A 26,334-nucleotide genomic window follows, 5' to 3' on the forward strand; every position below is an offset into this window, starting at 1 on the left:
GTATTGGGGTTGGATTAGAGTTGTAGTTGATTCTCATCCTCTTCCATCTAGAGTTTAAAGAGATCAGGTTAACTGAGGGCTGTGAAGGGAATGTGGAGGTTTTCTACAATGGATCCTGGGGTAATGTGTGCTGGAACCAGATGGACAGAGACACAGTGAGTCTGATCTGTCAAGAGCTGAACTGTGGAAGATCTGGCAGTGAACCCAGTAATTCAGAGGGACTGAAGTCTCATAATTGGCTCGATTATTTTAATTGTCGACGTCATGATTCCACTCTATGGCAGTGTCCATCTTCACCCTGGGGACAGAATGACTGTGATAATGAAGTGGCCAAGATCACCTGCTCAGGTAAGATAATATATATCTGATTTAAGATAGTTTGAAGTGGTTGTGTTTTGTTTAAATATGTTTTTTTTTTTCTTTTAATGATTTTTCTCTTCGTTGGTGAATTAAATTTTAACTTGTAATCTCAGAGGAGCAGACTCAAGAGTCTCCTCAGAGTAATCTGACATGTTCTACCTCACTATCTCCTCACCAGAGACAGTGTTCAAGTAAGTTTATTTTGTGTTTTTTTTTTTTTTTATCACAAATTTAAATAGTTATAAAATGCATTGTAAAGGTGTTATTTGTAAATGGTATGCTGAAGCTGGTCAGTGATGGTTGATGTGTGTGATTTAGATCATGTTCCTCTCAGACTGAGTGGAGGGGAGGGCCGGTGCTCTGGGAGGCTGGAGGTGTATCATAACGCTGTGTGGGGCTCAGTCTGTGATGATCTGTGGGACATCAGCGATGCTCAGGTGGTCTGCAGGCAGCTGGGTTGTGGAGCAGCAGTGAGGGCTGATGGGAATTCAGCCTTTGGTGCTGGTGAAGGTGTTGTGTGGCTGAACAGAGTCGAGTGCAGAGGGAATGAGATTCACCTGTGGGACTGTCCTCTCTCCCTGAAGAACCACACTGACTGCTCCAACAAAGAGCACGCTGGACTCACCTGTGCAGGTCACAACAAAACACTGAGCAATATTAGTTATTTTTACATCATTTTAATGCTAATAATTTTGTAAATATTAATCAATCATTTGTATTATTTTGAATATGTCTTTGTCTGTTTTGCCAGATTTGTCAGTATCCACTACTCCTTCCACAACAGCATCAGTCTCTCCTCCAGTTTCTCAGACAGTGCTCTCAACATCTTCTCCTCCAGTTTCTCAGACAGTGAGCTCAACATCAGTCTCTCGTCCACAAACTCCTCCAGCAGCGTCTTTCTCTGTGCTTGTGATTGTACTGGGAGTTGTGCTCTTACTGCTCTTAGTGCCACTGCTTATACTGATTCAGCAGAACAGAGTGATGAGGAGAGGTAGGAGAGATCCAGAGACTGTCATATTGTGTCTTATTCAGTGTGTGATCAGTCATGTGTTGTGAACTGACAGCAGGTTTGTCTCTCTACACTCACAGCTCTCTCTAAGAGGAGACACAGGAGCACGACTGAGGCCGTTTATGAGGAGATTCATCACAGACCCACTAACAGACACAATCTCTTCACTCAGAGCGGTGAGTGTCATTGGTTCTGATTTGTGGAGATCAATAAGGTAATCATTTTATTCAGAGGGATGAGTGGAGTAAATCACATTGAGTCATATTTGTGGGACCTTTTGTGCCAAATCTTAAATGATTGGTTAATGTTGTATGATCCAAAGAAAGAGGATATTTTGTATGATTTGTGAATGTGAATATGTGTCAGGTGACAGACATTCACCTGCAGCTCTGTGGTGAACACACACACACACACACACACACACACACACACACACACAGTTTCGGAAGGTAGGGGTTCATATATTTGTAGGTATGTTTCTGTGATTATTTGACTCTAAAATCCTTTGATCTTACATTATAGACCTACTCTTGTCTTGTAAACTGGTCATATCATTCACTGAATGATCAAAATGGTAATGGCCTCATGTCCAGCAAGAGCATTTCATTCCTAAAAATATTATGTTTTGATTTTTGAAGACAGGGCGAATGAAATCACACCAGAATACTATGATGATGTCATCACTGATGGACTGAAACCAGAACGTGAAACAGGTGCTGTTCTGAACTGTAGTTGTAATTCTGTCTCTGTTATTCTATAAATTAAGGAAATATACAAATACATGTTAGTTTTAAGTGTGATGGCATCTGATTCATGTTAAATTTGTAGAAGACACACCTGGGAGCTATGAAGATGTCATCACCAGTGAACAGAACTCTGGTATTAAAGAAGATGTTTTTACTTTTTTATTTATTTTTCATTTGAATTTTTTTTATTTTTCATGTGTATGTATATTATAACACAATCCCCAGTCTTTAAATTGATGCTCACTACCAATAAAATGCAACATTTGTTCTGTCTATGTTTCTCTCTCTCTCTCTCTCTCTCTCTCTCTCTCTCTCTCTCTCTCTCTCTCTGTGTGTGTGTGTGTGTGTGTGTGTGTGTGTGTGTGTGTGTGTGTGTGTGTGTGTGTGTGTGTGTGTGTGTGTAGTGGACATGCCAGAGAACTATGATGATGTCATCATTAATGGACAGGACACTGAAGCTGTAACGGGTGAGTTAAAGAACAATATATTGAACTTGCATTCATAGTATACCAATAATGACTTATCATGACTTCATCAGGAGTAAATATAATAGTCTCAGACAGTCATGAATGACATAAATGACACAAGCTGTATTAAAATCACAATGTGAGGTTTTATTTCACATGTGTATCAGAGGGAGATCAGGAGGAGTATGATGATGTGAAGAACAGCAGTGAAGATGAGAGAAACCTGTTGGGTAAGTTTTTGTCTCTTTTTTAGGCTCATTTTTAGATATTAAAATACAACATTGAACATGATATATTTGCTTTTTTTTTTAATAACAGACTATGATGATGTGGGGGAGGAGTCAAAAAATGAGGACGTGACTGTATGACTCAATGGCCACACCCACTGCCTCGGTTCATGAAGTTTTACAGCTTCATGAGTTGTTTTGAGTTAATCTTACATAGCTACTTTGTTTTAATATTAGTTTTTATTGATGTGCTTGCATTTTGTAAAATGAAGTACTTTGAAATTTATAGGCCTATAACTTTGATTCTATTTTGCTTTTCTTTCACAAGCACATTTTAATGATTATAAAACCAATGAAAAACATGATACAAAACATCATAAAAATCACATTGTTTTTTTATGTAGTCACAGATTTTGCAAGGGGTGTGTAAACTTTTGAGCACAACTATCTAATTAAAACAACTAAAGAAATAAATTGGTCTTATTTTTTTATTTTTTGTTTATTTATTTAAGCCAGAAGCAAAACATTGTATCCAACCTGAAACTGTTTGCACAAGTATTGAGTCAGAGAGGCTGTTTTGTCCAAGTATAGGTTATTAATAAATTAATATGGACACAGTTGCATTACATGTCTGGTAGAAGAAAAGTATTGCATGTCTTACCCAAAAGATACGAGTCACACTGTGTACTTTGAATACTTACTGAATGCAAACCACATATTTACGTTTCAGCACATTGAAATCAGTTGTGTGATTTCAGGCAGCTGCTGGGAAGAAAGTGAACAACAGCTGTTCTTCTTTGGATTAATCAGTGTTTTACAGCTAATAGAAAAGGTAGGGACGTTGTAGCAACACTTGTTATCACGTCCAAATAAATAGGCTACAACATATAAAAGTAAATGTTTTGTACATGTGTTTAACAGTAACATGAAAACAGTCCCCACCCTGTAGAATTTGTTCAGTTTATATGTCAATCTAAGAAATTTGCTTGGGGAAAAAAAGTAGTTGAAAGAGGATGTTTCTCCTTTTTGCTGAGCATAGTCTAAAAAAAGATGGTTCCTTAAAGGTTCTTTACATAAAGCAACAGTTCTATTAAGAACCGTATCGTCCCGAAAAACCCTTTAAATGCTGAAATGGTTCTTTGTGTTGGAGTTTAGGGTTCTTTATTCCCACCTTTTTGTTTTTCAAAACTGTAACTGTCAAAACCACCTCATTACTGATTTTCTGGAGCTCAACCATTTAATTACACAGACTGTCAACAATCTCAACAGGTTTCCTTAATTTCCTTCTTAAAACCTACATTTTAACATTGTAACTGGTTTCCTGCCAATCATATCTTTTTCTCTTTTTAGTTTAACAGAACATGCAAGAGTGAGTAGCTCTGTTCAGTTAAGGATACTTATATTCTCTTTTTCACAAAGTAAGAGATATTGAATTTATGGTCCATATTGTTAGATTATTTTGAAATTATTACTTTATGCATAAACATACAGTCACAAAAAACATTAAAGCTAAATCACTTTTTCCTTTTAACATTGTGAGAGGTTCACATACTGTCCATTTTTGCTAATTTTGGCCTTAATAAACAATTGTTTTTACATAAACAAATAGAAGAGACACACTGTATAACTCTGAACTCAGTTGTGTATTTCAGATGCTGTCACATCAATCTCATCATCTGCAGAGAGAAACTGCCACTCAGAATAAACACATAATGAAGGATGTAAAGACATTACAGAGGACTTTAACTGCAAAAATGGCAATAATTATGTTAAATAGATTAGTAATAGAAACATTTGCTAATTTAATTGTTATGGAACAAAATGGGTAAATTATTCAAAGAGGCCATCTTACTACTAGTGTAAATTGGCCCCTTACTTGGGGTTAGAAGTCCCCCGTGACTAAACTTTTTCAGAATGTATAAATGACTTTTTATGTAATTCTTATTAATATTTATGTCATTTTCAAAGTGTCATTAATGTAAAAATACTATATCAACTATTCTATTTAAAATTGAATTTTGACAATTTATTTGAATAATTGAATAAACTATGTCAGACGATAAAGCAGAATCCCAGTAAAAGAGATTCATCTGAAAGTTAACATTATTCTTATATAGACATATGAATATTTACATATTTAATTGCTCATATTTTAATTGAAGATATGTCACAATAGCAACACCACGAATAAAAATTTAATGATTTCACTCAACTAACCTATAGGTTTCAATGAAAGCAAAGATGTCTGAAATGGTAATGGAGAAATCTGTCTGAAATGTACATGTTGGCTAATTCATGGAAATACTGAATAATAACCCCATTAATTACAAAGAAGAAGATGGCAAGACATGGTGTGAAGCTGTATATATCATAGATATGTATATTACAATTACTTTCGATTTTACGCGTTACTTTGGTGAGATTAATTATGGAAAAAAATAATGCGTTAAAATGAATAAAGGGGACCTATTGTGCAAAATTCACTTTTACATGGTTTGAACATAAATGTGTGTCGGCAGTGTGTGTGTACCCTATAATGGTAAAAAATCCACCCACTCTTTTTTTTTTTTTTAATCCCCATAAATCATAAGCAGTGTCTCAGAACAAGCATTTGCAGATTGTAGCTTTTGTGACATCACAAATGCTTAGGCCCCGCCCACAACTGCTGATGCACTCTGCCCTATTAGCATAGACCCCGTCCTAAGTAAGCTGTACACAGTTCGCCATGTTTATCTCCTTGCCAGAGCATTTAACAGCACCATTCAAGTAAGAAATTTCTCCTTAATAAATAACATATAAGTTATTCAAGAACAGTGAGTGATTTTCTGTTTTTCTTTTGTTGTTTGATTCATATTAAACGCATAGCAGTAGGACTGTATATTATGCTGCTTTCACTTTAATACACAGATCTAATATACACATGAAATTTCTTTACTTGCTGTTTAAGTTCACGGACATAACCGACCATGTTTATGTGAACTTTGTATGTTATTGACATAACCTTGTGTGTATTTGACCATGTTAGCGCAATAACACATGAAAGAGAACTTAGTTTAATACTCACGGGACACACCATCTGACATCCAGCTTTCCGTGCTTCGGTTGTGTGCGCTCAGAAAACTATGTCAGAAGTCTAGACTGATATGGCTTTAAAACCCATGCAGATAATAAACTTTCATGATGATGACAAACTGCAGTGTCACATGACCGTGACCACGAGAGAGATGATAATCAAAACCAAACAGATGTTTTGTTAGTTTTTGTCAGAGTATTCGAGGCACAAGTTGTAGTCCATGCCTCGACGGGTCAGGGCTGTTTTGGCAGCAAAAGGGGGACCAGCACAATATTAGGAAGGTGGTCATAATGTTATGCCTGATCGGTAGTAGTAGAGAAGTATGCGATTTTGGATACAGCCACAGTCTCACTTGCTTCATTCCTGAATGAATTTTGCACCCCCCGCCGGAGTTATTGGACCTACATGTATGGCCCCTTGATGGGAGCTGTCACGCTTCCCCCAAGGGGTTATGAGAACAATCTCAGAGGTGGGGGCCCCTTCCATGAGTCACCTTTATGCCCAGAAATGGTCTGTTTTCTCAAGCTGGTGCTTATAGCTTGGAAATTAGACATTACTATATGCAAAATCGTGTCAGTTCTCATATTTCTGCATGTTGAATCTGCCCCGCCCTTGCTCGGTCCTATCATGGGACCTCTCCACAATCCTTAGGGCACTTCGGGGCCTCTGAGCCGCTTGAGTCAACTGACCTTCGGTCCCTATTGCTTAAGACTTCCCTCTTGCTGGCTTTAGCATCAGTCAAGCGAGTTGGAGATCTGCAGGCTCTGTCTGTGGAACCTTCTTGCCTTTAGTTGGGTCCTAACGAAAGTAAAGTGCTCCTTAGGCCAAGAAAAGGTTACGCTGAAAGTGCTTTGTACCCTGTTCAGAACACCGGTGATTTTAGCTCTGCCGCTCATGGAAAACGAGCAGTAACCTCGTTCACTCTGTCCCGTAAGGGCTCTTAGAGTGTATACTGTGCACTCTGGCCACTCTGGAGGATGCACTAAAGGGCTGCCGGTTTCAATGCAAAGACTTTCCAGATGGATTGTGGATCTGATAGCGCTGGCTTACAAGTCTGTGGACTTGTTGTGCCCCTTAGGAGTGAGGGCCCACTCCACTAGAGGGATGGCCTCCTTTTGGGCCTGGTCCAGTGGAGTCTCTATCATATATATATATATATCATATATATGCACTTGTAGCACGGCGCTATTGGAAGTTAGGTTTCTCACACGATGGAAGAGAACTGCATCAAAAGGGAACGTTATGGTTCTGGTTCCCTGAGATAAATGGAACGAGCATTGCGTAGCTTGCCGTGTTACTACTCTGCGTTGTGAGTGATACTAGCCACTCCTCAGTTGAAAGATTTTGAACTAGACAGCATTTCTGCGTGACTTATATAGGCAGTCAACCCTGCCCTTTTTGGCAGGCTGAAATGCTATTTGTAAGTGCAGTGGCACAAACCTAAACCAATCAGGCTTCAGTTTTCCCCATAAGTGTCAGCGAAACTGACACAATGCTCATTCCCGTTATCTCAGGGAACCAGGGTTACGTGAGTAACCATAATGTTCTTACTCTTATTTGAACAGCAATCTATGTTTTTATTATTCTGTGGTGAATGTATTATCCATATCTGTTTGTCTTTATGAGGCAAAACATTGATGTTTTTAGTTTACATGCACTTTTAGTGAAAGTACATAAAAACATACAACTGTAAATCAGTTGTATTACAAGTAAAACAGTAGAAAATACTACTGAGACCTACACTTGGGTGTAAATGCTCCTTGTCTCCCTTGTCTGGCTGTCTGTAAAATAAGTAGTGTTTTGCTGCCATCTTGTGGGTGAGTAACACATTGCTACCTTACACACAGATGCCTAAGGCTGCTAATATGTTGTATACTGTACTTGCTATAGTGAACGATTTTTCTTACAATAAACATTCTATTAAGTTGAGGATTTCTAAAATGAATAATAAAAATAATAAAAGCTATGCCAGAATGGGCAAAATGGTTGAAAATTTAGCTTAAATTTGTCAGAATCAGTTTTCTAGTCATTTATAAAGATATGTATTCCTGTAAATTAAGTAAAGATAATTTTTCATAAAATAACTTTTATATAATTTATGTAATTTAATAACAAGTTTGAATGTTTGAACTTGAATGAATGCTGTCAATACTACATACTGGGATGAGATTATGTACTTTTCTTCTTGCATGCTGTAGAAAGAATTCACATGACGTTATTTCTTGTGTACATTTCAATTTTAAGGAATGTTCCTTAAGAAAGTAATATTGCTGCATTAGTTTTGATAGCTGTAAACTTCATGTGTTTTAAAGTTTGAATTATGTTTTCTTCATTCGTTCAGAGTTTGAGCAGTTATCAGTCTCTGTATCTCTGCAGGTGTTTGGGTTTGATGCCGTAAATATCCTGGGGTGCTTCCTCTCTGAAATGTTTTGAAGTCTCCTGTATGATGTGTGACTATTTTTGCCTCTCGCAGGTGTGTGTGTGTGCATCCATACTGAAGTGCCTCGATATGGAGGAGGAGTTATTTTCAGAGCTGACGTTCTTTCAATATATATGGTGAAAATCAGAAAAGCCTCCCCTGATTTGTCAGTGATTGTGTTTGATGATTTCCTCTGTTGTGTCTAATAAGGTAACAGTGAGTGTGATTGGCAGCTGTGAGAGTCTCTCTCTCTTTAGGGGACTGACAGGAGTCAGTTTCTTCAGTGTGTTTGAGGGAGCAGAGAAACTTGTGCTGCGCTCTGAGCCGATGAAATGGAGCTGATGGGGAGATGCTTGATGCTGATGTTTCTGCTAAGACTCATCACCACTGGTAGAGTTATACTTTGCGTCGAGGAGGAAAATACTATCTGACTGACATATATTGTCTATATTTTGTGCATTTAATAATATTTATTAGAGCTGTTATTTTATTTCCTCTGTCTTCCTGTTCTTTGCTCTAATCTTATTTATTCCCTCTTTCTCTTGGTTTGTTATTCATCTAGACAGTAAGAATGTGAGGTTGGTTGGTGGTCACAGTCGCTGTTCTGGTAGAGTGGAGGTTCTTCATAGAGGTCAGTGGGGAACAGTGTGTGATGATGATTGGGATATGGCTGATGCTGCAGTGGTGTGTAGAGAGCTGGACTGTGGAGAACCTGTAGATGTTCTGAGTGATGCTCATTTTGGACAAGGATCAGGACCAATCTGGATGAGTTTTGTCATGTGTGTTGGGTCAGAGTCTACACTGAAGAACTGTGGGTCATTAGGATGGGGTAAAAGCCCCTGTGATCATAGTAAAGATGCTGGAGTCATCTGCTCAGGTAAAGTATTTTACATATTCAAATTCATATCAGTGTATTTTTGTTCTTCGATATTTTGGCTTTAAAAATTTTTTTGATTTTATTTATTAAAATGCTGACTTTAGTAAGATATATTTTTAAAAATCCGTATTTTTGTTATTCTATGTTGTTTCTATGTTTTTCAAAGACTAAAAATAATTCATTTATAGTTTTATATTTTTTATAATTCATGATTTTGTTGATCTGTGTTGTCTTATTTAGAAGTCAGGTTGGTTGGAGGTTCTCGCTGCTCTGGGAGGTTAGAGATACTTGATGATCAGACGTGGGTTTCAGTGTGTGCTGCTGCCTTTGACCAGCAGGATGCAGAGGTTGTGTGTAGAGAGCTGGACTGTGGGGCTCCTGTACAGGTGCTGGGAGAAGATGCTTTTGGCAAAGGAGACACTCAGATGTGGACACAAGAGATTCAGTGCAGAGGAAATGAGTCTCAGATTCACCTCTGTTCAACATCACCACCATTTAAAAGCAACTGTTCACATGAGCACAGCATTGGTTTGCTGTGTACTGGTAAGAGTTCAAAATGCAACAGGGCAGTTTTCATTTTATTGTAACATATTTCCACTCACTTTTTTTTTTTTTTATCACGCCTTGCTCCCTAGACATAATAAATACAAGACTGCAAAATGGTACAAGTCGCTGTGCTGGTACAGTGGAGGTTCATCATAGAGGTCAGTGGGGAACAGTGTGTGGTGTTGGCTGGGATTTGGCTGATGCTGCAGTGGTGTGTAGAGAGCTGGACTGTGGAGAACCTGTAGACGCTCTGTATATTGATAATCTTGAACCAAGATCAGGACCAGTCTCGTTGAACAATGCGATGTGTACTGGATCTGAGTCCACACTTAAGAAATGTGGATTCATACAATCAAGTGATCCTGATGTGTGTCTTAATAAGAGTGCTCAAGTCATTTGTTCAGGTAAGCTAAAAATCCTGTCTTATACAAAACAGTTTCGCCAAAAGTAGTCATGATTTTATTTTACATAACCATTTTACACCAGTCCTGTGACCACACAACCTGTTATGGACTGTATTTATCAGCAACCTTGTTAAAAATAAACAGTATCACTTTAGATTTACTACACAGGAACAAATGATTAACACAATATTAACATTCTAGTAGCTACAATTAACTAACAAGAAACTCTCAAATTAGTAAGTAACATTGCTCAGTTGAGTGTGGTAGTTCACTATTAGCTAATCAATAACTACTATTTTTTTTCATACTTCCCAGAGGACTACTAAGAACTAGTATATACAGGTTCATAATTTACATAAATAAGGCATAATGTGCAATTAACGCTAAAGTGAAGATCATGTTAACCCATGAGTATGACTCAAGCATTACCAAATCCTTCAGAGGGAATTACTAATTATTTAGATCAGTATTCTAAAGTGAAAAGCATGATAACTCCTTATGATGACTGAAGTCATTGTTAACTTCTGAGTAATTCCTTTTGATGGATTTGGCAACACTTGAATCATTATTAGTGGGTTCCCATGATCTTCACTTTAGAATACTGATCCAAATAATTAATAATTCCTTTAGAAAGATGTGGTAACACTTTAGTCATTACTATTCAAAACCTAAAAAAATAAATAAATAAATAAATAGATAAATAAATAAATAAATAAAAATAAAACGTTTACAGTGATTTCAGTCAATATTAAGGGGTTATCATGCTTTTCACTTTAGAATACTGATCCAAATAATTAGTAATTCCTACTGAAGGATTTGGTAATTACTTGAGTGATTATTAGTGGGTTACCATGATCTTCACTTTAGAAATAATTATATATTATGCATTATTCACATTAATTATGAACCTGTATATAGTAGTTCTCCATGAGGTATGAAAAAAATAGTAGTTACTGATTAGCTAATAGTGAACTACCACATTCAACTGCACTATTACTTACTAATTAATTAATCATAGTTTTTGTTATTTAATAGTATTTACTAGAGTGTTAGTAGTGTGTTACTCATTTGTTTCTGTGTAGTTATTGATTAATGACAGAACAGTATTCTAAAGTGTTACCAATAAACTTCAGTGGCTCATTGCTAACTCTACATATTAATGCCATGCCCTGAAAGGATTTAGACTAAAAATAATTAAATTATAGTTTTATATTTTTTATAAGCCACGATTTTGTTGATTTGTGTTGTCTGTGATTGGTGGACTTCCTAACATTTTACTCTTTTCCTAAAATCCTAAATCATCCTTATTTCCTCATTGTAACTTTGTGGGCCAAGTTTCCAAACAAAAAAAAATAGACGTTGTTGACATGAAACTATGAGTGGTCATGTGTTAATGACTGTATGTATAAAGATTTATGACATACAGTAACCATACCAATATGCTGTTTTTGATATCACTGTAAAAATGACCATGATTTTAACGGTAAAAGACTGTAAAAATGCTACGGTGAACAACAGTTAATTGGTCTATATATGGTGAATAACTGTAATAGATCTAACAGTACATTTAATGTAATTTTACGGTAAAATAACATTAAATTTACAGTTTTTGGAAGTGAAAAATAACGTCATTGTATAATTTACAGTGAAAAAATGTAAATTGACATTCCTACAATTCCCTGCGTGACACTTCACATTTGATGTACTTTCGTTGAAATAACTCTGTTTCTTAAGTTTTTCTTAGTTTTTTTTTTTCTAATCAGTTGTGTACATTAGGGTTTTATGTTACATCTAATGTTGTTAAATTAATGTGTATTGCATTTTTAAAATTTAATGTGTTACCACGATAGTGTTTAGTGTTTGTGTGAATGACACTGTGAAACTTCTATATATTAGTATTGTCCATCTTAGCTTGTGGAAAAGCTGCTTGTGATGAACATTGATTCATCATGTGACTCATCAGCACAGTGTTTGGTGGTTGTCAGTGAATTACAAAGGCACAAAACAGATATTAGTACTTCAATAGGTTGGTAAATTAGCATTATATCAGTTAATGAAATAAGTTTTTTTTTTTTTTTTTTTTTTTTTTACCGTAAATTTAACTGAATTTTTTTACAGTGTGTAAAATAAACAGTTATGAACCATAATATTATTACAATATAAACCCTTTAAATTATATGGTTTTGAACTGTAAAATAGAGAGTAAACTAAGTGCTGTCCCGTAAAACCTAAAACGTTGCTACTGTATTTTTTACGGTAAAGTTCTGACAACCACAGGTGCCTTTTTTTACCGGGATTTTTTTTTTTTTTTTTTTACAGTGTGAGCCATTCATAGCTTACTTTCAGTGAAGGCTTTTTTGGATTGGGGCGGAAGTTTTGCTGAAATTTATAGTGTTTTCATAGTAAATTTATTTTATTTGATAAGATCAAGATATATATAATTTCTTATGATTGATAGATGATTTACAATTTAAGTTTTCTTACATAAATGTTGTTCTTTCAGGAGTCAGGCTGGTTGGAGGTTCTCGTTGCTCTGGGAGGTTAGAGATACTTGATAATCAGACGTGGGTTTCAGTGTGTGCTGCTGCCTTTGACCAGCAGGATGCAGAGGTTGTGTGTAGAGAGCTGGACTGTGGGGCTCCTGTACAGGTGCTGGGAGAAGATGCTTTTGGAAAAGGAGACGCTCAGATGTGGACACAAGAGATTCAGTGCAGAGGAAATGAGTCTCAGATTCACCTCTGTCCAACATCACCATCACATGAAAATACCTGTTCTCATGATAGTTATGTTGGACTGGTGTGTGCAGGTTTGAGCATTTTTTTTTTTTTTTTTTTTTTTTTTTAAATAAACAAAAATCTCATTTAATGTCTCCTAAATATAAACTAAATAAGTAATTACTTTGTTACCATAGTTTTGTTCTCTTTGTGTGGTACTTTTATCCCTTATTCCCTTATTTTCTCTTATTATTTTTTTTGCTTATCTCTTCCTATTCATTATATAGACATTATAAGAGTGAGGTTGGTTGGTGGTCACAGTCGCTGTGCTGGTAGAGTGGAGGTTCTTCATAGAGGTCAGTGGGGAACAGTGTGTGGTGTTGGCTGGGATATGCCTGATGCTGCAGTGGTGTGTAGAGAGCTGGACTGTGGAGAACCTGTAGATGCTCTGAGTGATGCTTACTTTGGACCAGGATCAGGACCAATCTGGACAAATCGCAGTTTATGTACTGGATCAGAATCTACACTGAAGAACTGTGGATCAGTAGTTTGGGGTTTTTATGACTGTGATCATACAAAAGATGCAGGAGTCATCTGCTCAGGTAAACTGCTCCAATTTTTTTACATCACTGATGATCCAACTACCTCAAAGGGAAAGTTTATCCAAAAATGAAAATTCAGTCATCATTTACTTACCACCTTGTCTTTCTAAACCTGTATGACTTTGTTCTGTGTGTAACGGAGGCCAGCTAGTAAGAGCTGTGTGAGTAAACCTGACACTTGAGGCTGCAGTCTTTAGCCTCTTTGTTGGCTCGCCTGCCTCCCACGCCGGCGACCCGGCTTCGAGGCCCGCACAGAGTAGGACCTGAGGGGTTACATGTGGAGCACAATAGATAACTTTTTACTTATTTTTATTGTACTGAAAAGAGTGTCAGGATATTCTTTCAAAATTCCCCTTTTGTATTCCATGAAAGAAAGAAATTCATACGAGTTTGGATTGACATAAAAGTGATGAATTTAATTAATTTACCTTGATTCCTTTTCACATGAAAAAGTGTTGCTTTGTGGTAGACCAATAATGACAAGAATAACACAGTTTGATGACAAACAAATATTATAAAACAGTGCTATACTTAGTGTTTAATGTTTCTTATCTCTTGCTACTTCAGGCCTCAGGCTGATTGGAAAGTCCAGTTGCTCTGGGAGGTTAGAGATTCTTGATAATCAGACGTGGGTTTCAGTGTGTGCTGCTGCCTTTGACCAGCAGGATGCAGAGGTTGTGTGTAGAGAGCTGGACTGTGGGGCTCCTGTACAGGTGCTGGGAGAAGATGATTTTGGCAAAGGAGACGCTCAGATGTGGACACAAGAGATTCAGTGCAGAGGAAATGAGTCTCAGATTCACCTCTGTCCAACGTCATCCTCACACAAACACAACTGTTCATATGATAATGGCCAGGGGCTGCTGTGTGCTGGTAAGAGTTAAAATAATATAAGAATAATATCTTTTGGGTATGTTATTATTGACTCATAGACTCTCTATTGTCACTTAGATAAAAAGAATGTGAGGTTGGTTGGTGGTACCAGTCGCTGTGCTGGTAGAGTGGAGGTTCTTCATAGAGGTCAGTGGGGAACAGTGTGTGATCTTTTCTGGGATTTGGCTGAAGCTGCAGTGGTGTGTAGAGAGCTGGACTGTGGAGAACCTGTAGATGCTTTGGGTGGTGCTCATTTTGGACAAGGATCAGGACCAATCTGGATGTCTGTTGTGTTATGTGCTGGATCAGAGTTTACACTGAAGAACTGTGGGTCATCAGGATGGAGCATTCATGACTGTACTCACAATTATGATGCCGGTGTCATCTGTTCAGGTAAATCATTTAACTTGTTGTCCATGGATATATGGTGACACAGAGAATAACTTTTTGTTTGCATTTCTTTTTGTTTACTGTTCTACATGTACATAAAAACAGGTCATAAACCTTCCAGACTGGTTAATGGATCTCACCTCTGCTCTGGGAGGTTAGAGATATTTCATAATCAGATGTGGGTTTCAGTGTGTGCTGCTGCCTTTGACCAGCAGGATGCAGAGGTTGTGTGTAGAGAGCTGGACTGTGGGGCTCCTGTACAGGTGCTGGGAGAAGATGCTTTTGGCAAAGGAGACGCTCAGATGTGGACACAAGAGATTCAGTGCAGAGGAAATGAATCCCAGATTTCATTTTGCTCATTATCATCACACAAACACAACTGCACCAATGACAATACTGTGGGTCTGATCTGTTCAGGTAAATTATCAATATTCAGTATCTCTTTATTTGTTTTGAATAAAGTATAACTTCTTATTTGTCAGCTGCATTATACTGTTTCTAACCTCTCTGTTTTTTTATTCAGGTTACACTGATGTCAGACTGGTAAACAGTTCAGATTCCTGTTCTGGAAGAGTGGAGCTTCGGTTCCTCAATAAATGGGGCACAGTGTGTGATGCATGCTTGGATATAAGAGCTGCCAGTGTCCTCTGTAGACAGCTGAATTGTGGGATTGCTGTGTCTGTTGTGGGATCAGACTGGTTTGGAGAGGGAAGTGGTGAAATCTGGGCTGATGTGTTTGATTGTGACGGGAATGAAACAAAACTCTCAGAATGTTCCATCTCTTCATGGAGTCGAGCTGAATGTTCTCATAGACGAGATGTTGGAGTCATCTGCTCTAGTGAGTCCATAATACTGGAAGATTCAGTGATATTGTGCCACTCAATAGCATAAATCTTATACAATACACTATATTTGTTCCTTGTACATGCAAATTTCAGGTTGAATATTAATGGTTTTGTCATTTAGGTTCTAAATTTGTTTATGTAAAATTGGAATAAATTTATATATTATGCAAATGTTCCTCTGTGCTCTTGCAATATTTTAGTAAAACATCAGATCTCCTCAGGTTCCTCTCTGGCTGTTCATGATGGTCTGGTGCGGTTGTCTGGAGAGAGACAGTGTGAGGGGGAGGTGGAAGTTTCCATCCATCAGGTCTGGAGGAGAGTTCTGCTGGACTCCTGGAGTCTCACTGAATCCTCTGTGGTCTGCAGACAGCTGGGCTGTGGCTCTGTGCTGAACTTCTCCGGCTCCTCTTCATCCAGTCCTGAACGCAGTCATGAGTGTGTGACAGGCTTCCAGTGCTCTGGGAGTGAAGCTCATCTGGGGAACTGCAGCTCTCCACAAACTCTCAACTGCAGCTCCACACAACAGCTGTCAATCACCTGCCTTGGTGAGAAGAGCAACATCTGGGCAGATCATTCAGTTGTTAGTGATCACTAATGTGTTTTTTTTTCTCTGAATATCAGGTCGCGGGTCCATCAGGCTGGTGGGTTCTGGGGGAGACTGTGCAGGGAGGCTGGAGGTTTTTCACAGCGGCTCATGGGGGACAGTGTGTGATGACTCCTGGGATATTAAAGATGCCCATGTGGTGTGCAGACAGCTGCAGTGTGGAGTGGCCCTCAGTAACCAGCAGGTACCAGCCTGGTTTGGTCCTGGTTCTGGACCCATATGGCTGGATGAGGTGGAGTGTGAGGGGAATGAGACATCCCTGTGGAGCTGCTCTTCTCCAGGCTGGGGAAAACATGACTGTCAACACAAGGAGGATGTAGGAGTCGTGTGCTCAGGTAAACAGTACACTAGTGTGAATGTTTATCAAAGATATATTTATTTGTTTTTCACAAAATATCCTATGTAATCATTAAACTCCAGTGTGATGACGATTAGAGGGGTCTTGTGTCACACTTAAGGAGTTTGCTTTGCAATAATGACAGTCGGACTGTACAGTTTGTGGCTATTTACCAAACAAATAAATATGTGGACATGAAATATTGATTTGAGGATAGATTACAACCTAAACTCCAATTGTTTTAATATATATACTTTTCCATCTAGAGTTTAAAGAGATCAGGTTAACTGAGGGCTGTGAAGGGAATATGGAGGTTTTCTACAATGGATCCTGGGGTAATGTGTGCTGGAACCAGATGGACAGAGACACAGTGACTCTGATCTGTCAAGAGCTGAACTGTGGAAGATCTGGCAATGAGCCCAATTATTCAAAAGGACCAAAGTCTCATAATTGGCTCGATTATTTTAAATGTCGACGTCATGATTCCACTCTATGGCAGTGTCCATCTTCACCCTGGGGACAGAATGACTGTGATAATGAAGTGGCCAATATCACCTGCTCAAGTAAAATAATATTTAACTGATTTAAGATAGTTTGAAGTGGTTGTGTTTTGTTTAAATATGATTGTCTTTTGATGATTTTTCTCTTCGTGGTGGATAAAATTTATCATGTTTTAATTTCAGAGGATCAGGCTCTTGAGTCTCCTCAGAGTTATCTGACATGTTTTACCTCACCATCTCCTCACCAGAGACAGTGTTCAAGTAAGTTTATTATTATCTCAGTTCTAAATAGTTATAAAATGTGATGTTATTGTGTTACTGTACATGGTGTCCTGAAGCTGGTCAGTGATGGTTGATGTGTGTGATTTAGATCATGTTCCTCTCAGACTGAGTGAAGGGGAGGGCCGGTGCTCTGGGAGGCTGGAGGTGTATCATAACGCTGTGTGGGGCTCAGTCTGTGATGATCTGTGGGACATCAGCGATGCTCAGGTGGTCTGCAGGCAGCTGGGTTGTGGAGCAGCACTGAGGGCTGATGGGAATTCAGCCTTTGGTGCTGGCGAAGGTGTTGTGTGGCTGAACAGAGTCGAGTGCAGAGGGAATGAGATTCACCTGTGGGACTGTCCTCTCTCCCTGAAGAACCACACTGACTGCTCCCACAAAGAGCACGCTGGACTCACCTGTGCAGGTCACTGGAAACACTGAACAATCTTATTCATTTTTACATAATTTTAGTGATAATAATAATTGTGTATTTGCATGATTTTTAATGTGTCTGTTTGCCAGATTTGTCAGTGTCCACTACTCCTGGCACAACATCATCTTCTCCTCCAGTTTCTCAGACAGTGAGCTCAACATCAGTCTCTCGTCCACAAACTCCTCCAGCAGCGTCTCTCTCTGTGCTTGTGATTGTACTGGGAGTTGTGCTCTTACTGCTCTTAGTGCCACTGCTTATACTGATTCAGCAGAACAGAGTGATGAGGAGAGGTAGGAGAGATCCAGAGACTGTCATATTGTGTCTTATTCAGTGTGTGATCAGTCATGTGTTGTGAACTGACAGCAGGTTTGTCTGTCTACACTCACAGCTCTCTCTAAGAGGAGACACAGGAGCACAACTGAGGGCATTTATGAGGAGATTCATCACAGACCCACTAACAGACAGGGTCTCTTCACTCAGAGGGGTGAGTAAATGTCAGAGTGTCTGATTTGTGGAGATCAAAAGGGTAATTGCTTTATTCATAGTGGTGAGTATTGTAAATCAAATAGATCCATGTATAGGACTTGTATGTGTTATCTTAAATGATACAGAGTGTTGTGATTCAGTGTGTGTCAATGTAATTCAACGTGTCTGATGAGTCTACTCCTCCATAATAGGAAGTGTCCTTTCTGAAGAACAGCATTCTGGGTATGAAGATGCTGATGAGCTTCTCTCAGGTTAGAGGACTCAAATATAACAATCTTATCTGCTACATACAAAAATTAATGGAAGTTCAATTAATTAAAAACATTCACTTAGCAGGTTATCTTAAAGGGTTAGTTCACCCAAAACTGAAAATTCTGTAATTAATTACTCACCCTCATGCTTTTACAAACCCGTAAGACTTTCGTTCATCTTCAGAACACAAATGAAGATCTTTTTGATGAAATTTCAGAGCTTTCTGTCCCTAGACAGATACGCAACTACCACCGCTTTATATGATGAACAGATTGAATTTAGGCTTTTATTCATATATAAACACTCATCAACTCACACATCAGTTGTGGTAAACGGAAGCTCAAGCATGTTTGCTTGACGTGCAAGAACCAATGAGTTTCATTCCCGTGTGTTACGCAACACGTTTGAGCTTCTGGAAGAGGTTTGTTCTCGTGCATCATGCAGATTCGATTGAGCTTTTGTTAATGTTTGCTGATCAATGTTTATATGTCAATAAAAACCTTAATTAAATCTGTTCATCATATAAAGCGATCGAGTCTCTTCAAAAAATTTAGACTAAACCGCTCAATTCATATGGTTTAGTTTATTTATGAACTTTTTGAAGCGTTAAATTGTCAGTTGTGTAGCTGTCTATGGAGGGACAGAAAGCTTTCAGATTTCATCAAAAATATCTTTGTTTGTGTGTATCTTCAAAGATGAACGAAAGTCTTACAGGGTTGGAACGACATGACGGTGAGTAATTAATGACAGAATTTTAATATTTGAGTAAACTAACCCTTTAAATGAGTTTAAATTATATAAAGCATTCAGCATGTAATAATTCAGATAAGGATGTATTGAATCTTTTAACTTTAACTAATTTCACTAAATTAAAATATCTATTGGGCCTCAGTAGTAGTAAAAGCAGTTTTTGTTTATTTTCTCCTTGCTGTTAACTCATTTAGAAGAGCAAAAAGTCACACCTGAGAATTATGATGATATAATCACTAGGGCTGGGTATTGACACAAATTTTAAAATTTGATTCGATTTCGATTCACAAGCTTGCAATTCGATTTGATTTCGATTCAATTCGATTCAATTCAATATCGATTATTTTGGATATATAAGGAACAGTACATGGCAAATTTTCTCAAGGAAAAAAAAATCTCTCAACTAATGCTGTAAACAATACATGGGAACCAGTTCTACATTACTATAATATTGAAGGTTAAAATTAACTGTTTTGTATACAAACACTTAAATTAGTGGAAGTTAAGGAAGTTTTTATAATAATAAAGTTAAAATACTAACTTTACAATTATGTAATTATATTTCTACTCCAATTCGTTTTTTGAAATACATTATTTAAATGGTGGCTGTTACAAAAACTTGACGGATTTATTCAAACATGCATTAAATAGTGAAGAACATTATAAATTATAACGAATGTGTAATATGGTGCATATTTAGCAAAATGCTATTCTCTAGAGTTCATTTTTATAGCTGACTAGTGAGTTTATGGTCACTGAATATGGTTTCTGAGGTAAATGTGACGTTACGTGACATGTTTACAAGCTGTTTTATTGACGTCTTTCGCGTTTGAAACACTGATTGAGCTATTCCATGAGACAAGATACGGTTTTCGGTAAGTTGTACTGTATCTTTGAACATACCTTTGGGTGTTCATTCATGTTTGTTTCGCGCTGTAACTGGTATTAAAGCGGAGGAGATGATCAGTTCACGCGCGCTTCGCGTTGCCGCCTTGATCTGAGGCTACAGCCATCTGTCACGCCACATCAAATAGCGCCAAAACGGTTATTTTTTGAATTTCGTAATAAAATAGACAGAATTTGAAATCTGAGACTTTGTTTCATATCAGAAGTAGCAAAGCACAAAGCTCATTGCCATTTATTAAATGGGAAGAGTGCTACAATGTTCTATTCATTCATCAACTCAAAACAGACTAGACTAATCGATTCTTGGGATTTAAGAATATATATCAGTTCGTAAAAATGAGAATCGATTAAAATCGAGAAATCGATATTTTTTACCCATCCCTAGTAATCACTGTTGGACTGAGACCTCGTGATACAGGTTTATTTCTTATAATCATTTCTACAGGTTTAACAATATAGATTTATATGCACTTTAATTATACATATGCATATACATGTATTTCAAAATCCCAAATTTTGTACATTTAATAGATACATTTATTTTTTTCATTATTTTGCCTATTTGTCTATTTCGACTTACCAGGAAACTATGATGATGTCATCATTGTACAACAATTCTCCAATGATAAAGCAGGTGTGGGTTTCAAATTACAAATTTATTTGTTTGTTTGTTTGTTTGTTCATCTTCAAATTATAGTGGCCTGTAAACTCATGTAATTAATAACTGAAACATTTATTTTAGACGGTGTTCAGGAGGATTATGATGATGTGAAGAGTGTCAGGGAGTATATGAGTGACTTGATTGGTATGTTACTGACACCTTTTTACCTTACACTGAATTTACGTTTAGTTTTTATATTCGCTTTATAATATTGATTTCTGTGATCATGATAGCTCATTTAGTTTGACTCCCATTATTGATGTGTTCATTAATAATAATTTTTAAAGCATATATTGATAAATTAATTTGCTTTTGTTTTCTAATAACAGACTATGATGATGTGGGGGAGGAGCCAGGGAAACAGGGAGGGACTGTATAACTCAAACCACACCCACTGCCTTAAATCCTTTTAAAGCATTTAAGTGGTTTGCAGAGTTTAAGTGTCTTAGATGCAATACAAGTTTTAAGTGCTGTCCACCAATCTTTTATGTAACATATTGTATTGAAATCTACTAAATCAATCACATTTAATCCGTGGTTGACAGGAAAAAATGTTTTGCTTTCATGGCTTTTTCAAAAAGTTTAAATTTCTCTTTCCAGAGGTTTTTACAAATTGTGTTGTATTTGTGATCACATTGCATTGAAACATTTGTATAAGTTATACTTTTAGATGTTTTAACTTCCACTGCTCCAGTTTTATATTTGTGTACAATTTGATTGTTGTTTTGATTTTTGATTGTTTAACATTGATTTTAATGTTTTCTGTTTTGCAATTAAAGTCCCACTGACTCTGCATATTATGTCATTGTTATTATTATTATCTTTATTCTGAAATTGTGGATTGTTAAAGCACTTTTTTTTTTTTTGCAAACAAAATGCAAAATTGAATAAATTTCTATGAAATATGTTGTTTTTCTGGAATAGTACTTTGATACGTCTCTGTCTTATCAGTGTTTTTCGTTAGCAGTTAGTTATCAGTGCTTGTATCTCTTCTCTGCAGGTGTCAGACTTTAGTGCTGTATGTACACTGAAGTGTTTCCCACATTCTCTCATGACAGCTGGGTGACTTTGTCAGCACTTTACCATGTGCGTGTCTCCTCAGTAAAGTGTCTCTGTAAGGTAGAGGAGGAGTCCTTTTCATCAACAGTGGCGTTCTCTTGATATATATGGAGAAAACTGAAAATGCCTTGGATGATTTGTCGTTGTAGCTTCTCTTGAAGTTTAACTCTTGAGTGTGATTGGCGGTCATCAGAAGCCCCTCCCCTTTCTCTACCTTTATCTTTCCCACCAGAGCAGACAAGAGTCTCTTTTTTTTTTCTTCAGAACTGCTAAGAGAGTTGATGAAAAGTTTGTACTGAAGTGCAGAGCAGAGGGAGATGAAGAACTGTCTGACAATTCTACTGATGTCCACAGTCGTCACACTCACCAGTGCAGGTAATTTTACCTTCAGTTAAAGGGCCAGACAGTTCCTTTCAACATATTAAATAAAAGTACTTTAATATTTAACATAAGAATATTCTTTATTCTTTATTCTTAAGTTTCATTGTTTATATTCCCTTACTGGTATTTATTTATTTATTTAAATAAAACATTTCTTCTAGAAGCCATCGTTTAGATTCTCACTGATTCTTTTTTCTTTTTTGTAATTGCATTAAATGGTTTTGTAGTTTGATGTGTTATAATATTCTACATGCAGTTTTAATTACTTTATATTAGTTGAGTAAAATGCAAAAGTAATTTTTCACACCACAGGACTATAAATGTATGAACTTTCATAAATAAACAACTCTTGTGTGCAGGCAATGTGAGGTTGGTTGGTGATAAAAGTCCTTGTGCTGGTAGAGTGGAGGTTCTTCATAGAGGTCAGTGGGGAACAGTGTGTGATGATGGCTGGGATATGAATGATGCTGCAGTGGTGTGTAGAGAGATGAACTGTGATAAAGCATTACGTGCAGTTGGTCATGCTCACTTTGGACAAGGATCAGGACCAATATGGATGGATGAAGTGAAGTGTACTGGATCAGAGTCTACATTGGAGAAGTGTAAATTAAAACAATGGGGTGAAAATAACTGTGGTCATGATGAAGATGCTGGAGTCATTTGCTCAGGTAAGCCTGACCAATCTTCTTAAATGTTTTGTAAGCAAATCAGAGTGGAATTGATGTCATTATCTTAATAATGAAATGGTTATAATGCTGTTTATTTATATAATGTAAACACACAGATCGCCTCCCCAGACTCATTAATGGATCTCATCTTTGCGCTGGGAGATTAGAGATACTTCAAATAAAGACACGGTTTTCAGTGTGCGACGTTGACTTTGACCAGAAGGATGCAGAGGTTGTGTGTAGAGAGCTGGACTGTGGGGCTCCTGTACAGGTGCTGGGAGAAGATGCTTTTGGCAAAGGAGACGCTCAGATGTGGACACAAGAGATTCAGTGCAGAGGAAATGAATCACACTTTGTATTCTGTCCTACGTCCACATCTTCAAATGCACGCTGTTCCCATGACAATGCTGTAGGAGTAATATGCTCTGGTTAAGTAATATTTGACCTCTCTTTACATATATTGCACACATAATTAGGTGTCCTTAAACTTTTGTTTTGTTTCAATAACCAGGTTACACTGATCTCAGACTGGTAAACAGCTCAGACTCTTGTTCAGGAAGAGTAGAGCTTCGGTTCCTCAATGAGTGGGGCACAGTGTGCGATGCATGCTGGGATATGAGAGCTGCCAGTGTCCTCTGTAGACAGCTGAATTGTGGGATTGCTGTGTCTGTTGTGAGATCAGACTGGTTTGGAGAGGGAAGTGGTGAAATCTGGGCTGATGTGTTTGATTGTGACGGGAATGAAACAAAACTCTCAGAATGTTCCATCTCTTCATGGAGTCGAGCTGAATGTTCTCATAGACGAGATGTTGGAGTCATCTGCTCTAGTGAGGAGATTTTATTTTAAAAAATGTTATAAATTATCTAGAAATATCTTAATAAAGTGTCACATCTGTCACAACTTTAGATTCCTCTCTGGCTGTTCATGATGGTCTGGTGCGGTTGTCTGGAGAGAGACAGTGTGAGGGGGAGGTGGAAGTTTCCATCCATCAGGTCTGGAGGAGAGTTCTGCTGGACTCCTGGAGTCTCACTGAATCCTCTGTGGTCTGCAGACAGCTGGGCTGTGGCTCTGTGCTGAACTTCTCCGGCTCCTCTTCATCCAGTCCTGAACGCAGTCATGAGTGTGTGACGGGCTTCCAGTGCTCTGGGAGTGAAGCTCATCTGGGGAACTGCAGCTCTCCACAAACTCTCAACTGCAGCTCCACACAACAGCTGTCAATCACCTGCCTTGGTGAGAAGAACAACACAAGCAGATTCTTCAGTTGTTAGTGATCACTAATGTGTTTTTCTCTCTCTAAATATCAGGTCGTGGGTCCATCAGGCTGGTGGGTTCTGGGGGAGACTGTGCAGGGAGGCTGGAGGTTTTTCACAGCGGCTCATGGGGGACAGTGTGTGATGACTCCTGGGATATTAAAGATGCCCATGTGGTGTGCAGACAGCTGCAGTGTGGAGTGGCCCTCAGTAACCAGCAGGTACCAGCCTGGTTTGGTCCTGGTTCTGGACCCATATGGCTGGATGAGGTGGAGTGTGAGGGGAATGAGACATCACTGTGGAGCTGCTCTTCTCCAGGCTTGGGAAAACATGACTGTCAACACAAGGAGGATGTAGGAGTCGTGTGCTCAGGTAAAGTCTCACACATTTTAGGAATCATTGAAAATAATTGACCAGCAGCTGGTACTTTCAATATATAATGAGAAAGTATTATTAATGTAGTATTTGGAATCAAATCATTTTTTTTATTTAATTTACAAAACGTCTCAGGTTACGCATGTAACCTTGGTTCCCTGAGAAGGGGAACAAGACACTGCGTCCAAAGACACTTTGGGGAATGACCTCAGCATGACGATGTCTGTAGTATGTGCAAAAACGTGACAATGACATTGGCCTGTGAAAGCCAGTGGCCTCACTCTAGTGCAGCCATAAGTACAAAACGGCACCTAGAGTACACGTCACCAGCACTTTTGTCTGAAGGAGTATCTGACCAGGCATATCCTGAGAATGGCAGAGAGGAAACCATGGTTACATGCGTAACCTGAGATGTTCCCTTTTGAATGAGAACTCGCACTGCATCCGACGACACTTTGGGGAATAAGTACCCACTCCGCCATACTGGGAGAATAACTGCCAGATGGCTATGACAAGCACAATGAAGGCTCAACGGACTTAGATGCCAGAGACCAGTCCCTCACTCAGGTCATACATGAAGCTGTCAGTGACATTATTCCCTAAGGCCACAACCTAAGCTCATGCCCTATGTAAGGAGACACCTAGTCAGGCCGAGCGAGCAGCGCTTGCCCCAAAGGCAGAGCTCAGGTCCATTAACACTAGTTTCATTTACTGGCATCACCTTAAAGGGAATACAGGCAAGAAGAAACAAGGGGGTTACTAGGGGGATAAGATTCAACCCCTGAGGACCCCAGTAGAGCTGAAAAGTCATGCCCAACTCTGCCTGACCTGAAGTCAACATCTCTGAGCCAAATTAAAATAGGACCCGAGGCAGGTCTAATCAAAGACAGTTTACCAAGACGGCCTCAGAGAGGGCCAATACCTGATATCACTGTCCATTTGGAGCTCAGGTGAGCGGAGGCCTTAGCAAAACAACTCTCTAAAATGAGTGGAGGCCAAACAAGCTCAATATGTAGAAGCAGTTCATCAAATTAAAATAGGGCATGGGGTGGGTCTAATCAAAGACAGTTTACCAAGACACATGATGTCATTGTCCAGTTGGAGCTCATGTGAGCGGAGACCTCAGCAGAACGACTCTTAAAAGACGAGAGGGCTTAACTGTGCTCAATCCAAAAAACAATTTATCTAGGCGGTGATGACGTTTAACACCTGAAGTCTAACTAGCGCTCAACTGGGTGAGGGTCTCAGCAGAATGACTCTCTTAAGCAAGAGGATCAATCAACTTGACTTAAAAGAGAGTTTATCAAGGCGGCCTCACAGAAAGCCATGCACTTGATATCACTATCTAATAGGAGCTCCCTACAATAAACCTAGAAAACAATCCATCAAGGTGGCCTAGATAGGGCCGAACATTCAATATCACTGTCTAGGCAGAGCTTAGGTGAACAGAGGCCTCAGCAGAACAACTCTCTAAAGGAGAGGAGGCCCAACACATACGGCAGCCTTAAAAAGGGCCGAACATGTGACGTCCCTGTCTAACCGACGTTAAATGAATGGAGGCCTCAACAGATTGACTCTCTATAACAAGAGGAGGCCAACCAAAAAAAAATGAATCTAAGAACGTTAATCAAGGCGGCCTAAAGGGGGCCGAACACGGTTCTAGCTACAGCTCAAGTGTCACAGCATCACAGTGGCCAACAGAGAGCCAATACACTTGATGTGCTGTCTAAAAAAATTACTTCCCACACAACCACAAACAGGCTCCCACTGAACTGTCAGTATAGCAGGACGAGTAAGCCTACGTGAACCCGCTAAAACATCATAGGTTCAGTTCAGGGCCCGAGGTGAAGCATGGAAAAACC

General features: G+C 38.4%; 3 protein-coding genes across 5 annotated transcripts in view; all 3 read left to right on the forward strand.

The window, feature by feature from the left end:
* LOC127511434 (deleted in malignant brain tumors 1 protein-like) overlaps window positions 1-14,325 on the forward strand; it is a 30,001-nt gene extending 15,676 nt beyond the window's left edge. Inside the window, exons 8-12 of the mRNA XM_051892242.1 lie at window positions 9,437-9,721; window positions 9,814-10,128; window positions 12,632-12,934; window positions 13,130-13,444; window positions 14,012-14,325. Coding sequence (XP_051748202.1) covers window positions 9,437-9,721; window positions 9,814-10,128; window positions 12,632-12,934; window positions 13,130-13,444; window positions 14,012-14,325 — 1,532 coding nt within the window. The remainder of the gene's footprint in view (window positions 1-9,436; window positions 9,722-9,813; window positions 10,129-12,631; window positions 12,935-13,129; window positions 13,445-14,011) is intronic.
* Window positions 1-22,106, forward strand: LOC127510412 (uncharacterized). Of its 3 annotated transcripts, none has more exons than XR_007929611.1 (7): window positions 1-551; window positions 679-1,545; window positions 2,008-2,082; window positions 2,198-2,248; window positions 2,520-2,582; window positions 2,750-2,812; window positions 2,901-4,066. XR_007929611.1 is itself a non-coding variant. In XM_051889914.1 (6 exons), the coding sequence occupies exons 1-6, from the start codon at window positions 17,965-17,967 to the stop codon at window positions 21,116-21,118; spliced, it is 330 nt and encodes a 109-aa protein (XP_051745874.1). In that variant the 5' UTR covers window positions 17,711-17,964; the 3' UTR covers window positions 21,119-22,106. The 3 variants fall into 3 exon arrangements, 1 of the variants encoding a protein (XP_051745874.1); XR_007929612.1 differs by having other exon boundaries at window positions 2,532-2,582; XM_051889914.1 differs by lacking the exons at window positions 1-551; window positions 679-1,545; window positions 2,008-2,082; ... (2 more) ...; window positions 2,750-2,812; window positions 2,901-4,066 and adding exons at window positions 17,711-17,974; window positions 18,073-18,168; window positions 18,362-18,421; ... (1 more) ...; window positions 20,821-20,883; window positions 21,069-22,106.
* The window catches only part of LOC127510405 (scavenger receptor cysteine-rich type 1 protein M130-like), a 12,371-nt gene continuing 2,410 nt past the window's right edge, over window positions 16,374-26,334 (forward strand). The window contains exons 1-4 of the mRNA XM_051889902.1: window positions 16,374-16,488; window positions 16,757-17,053; window positions 17,174-17,251; window positions 17,361-17,675. Of these exons, the coding sequence (XP_051745862.1) occupies window positions 16,798-17,053; window positions 17,174-17,251; window positions 17,361-17,675 (649 nt within the window). The 5' untranslated portion in view covers window positions 16,374-16,488; window positions 16,757-16,797. The remainder of the gene's footprint in view (window positions 16,489-16,756; window positions 17,054-17,173; window positions 17,252-17,360; window positions 17,676-26,334) is intronic.

This window comes from Ctenopharyngodon idella, chromosome 4 (genome assembly GCF_019924925.1).
Source record: "Ctenopharyngodon idella isolate HZGC_01 chromosome 4, HZGC01, whole genome shotgun sequence".
NCBI lineage: Eukaryota > Metazoa > Chordata > Actinopteri > Cypriniformes > Xenocyprididae > Ctenopharyngodon > Ctenopharyngodon idella.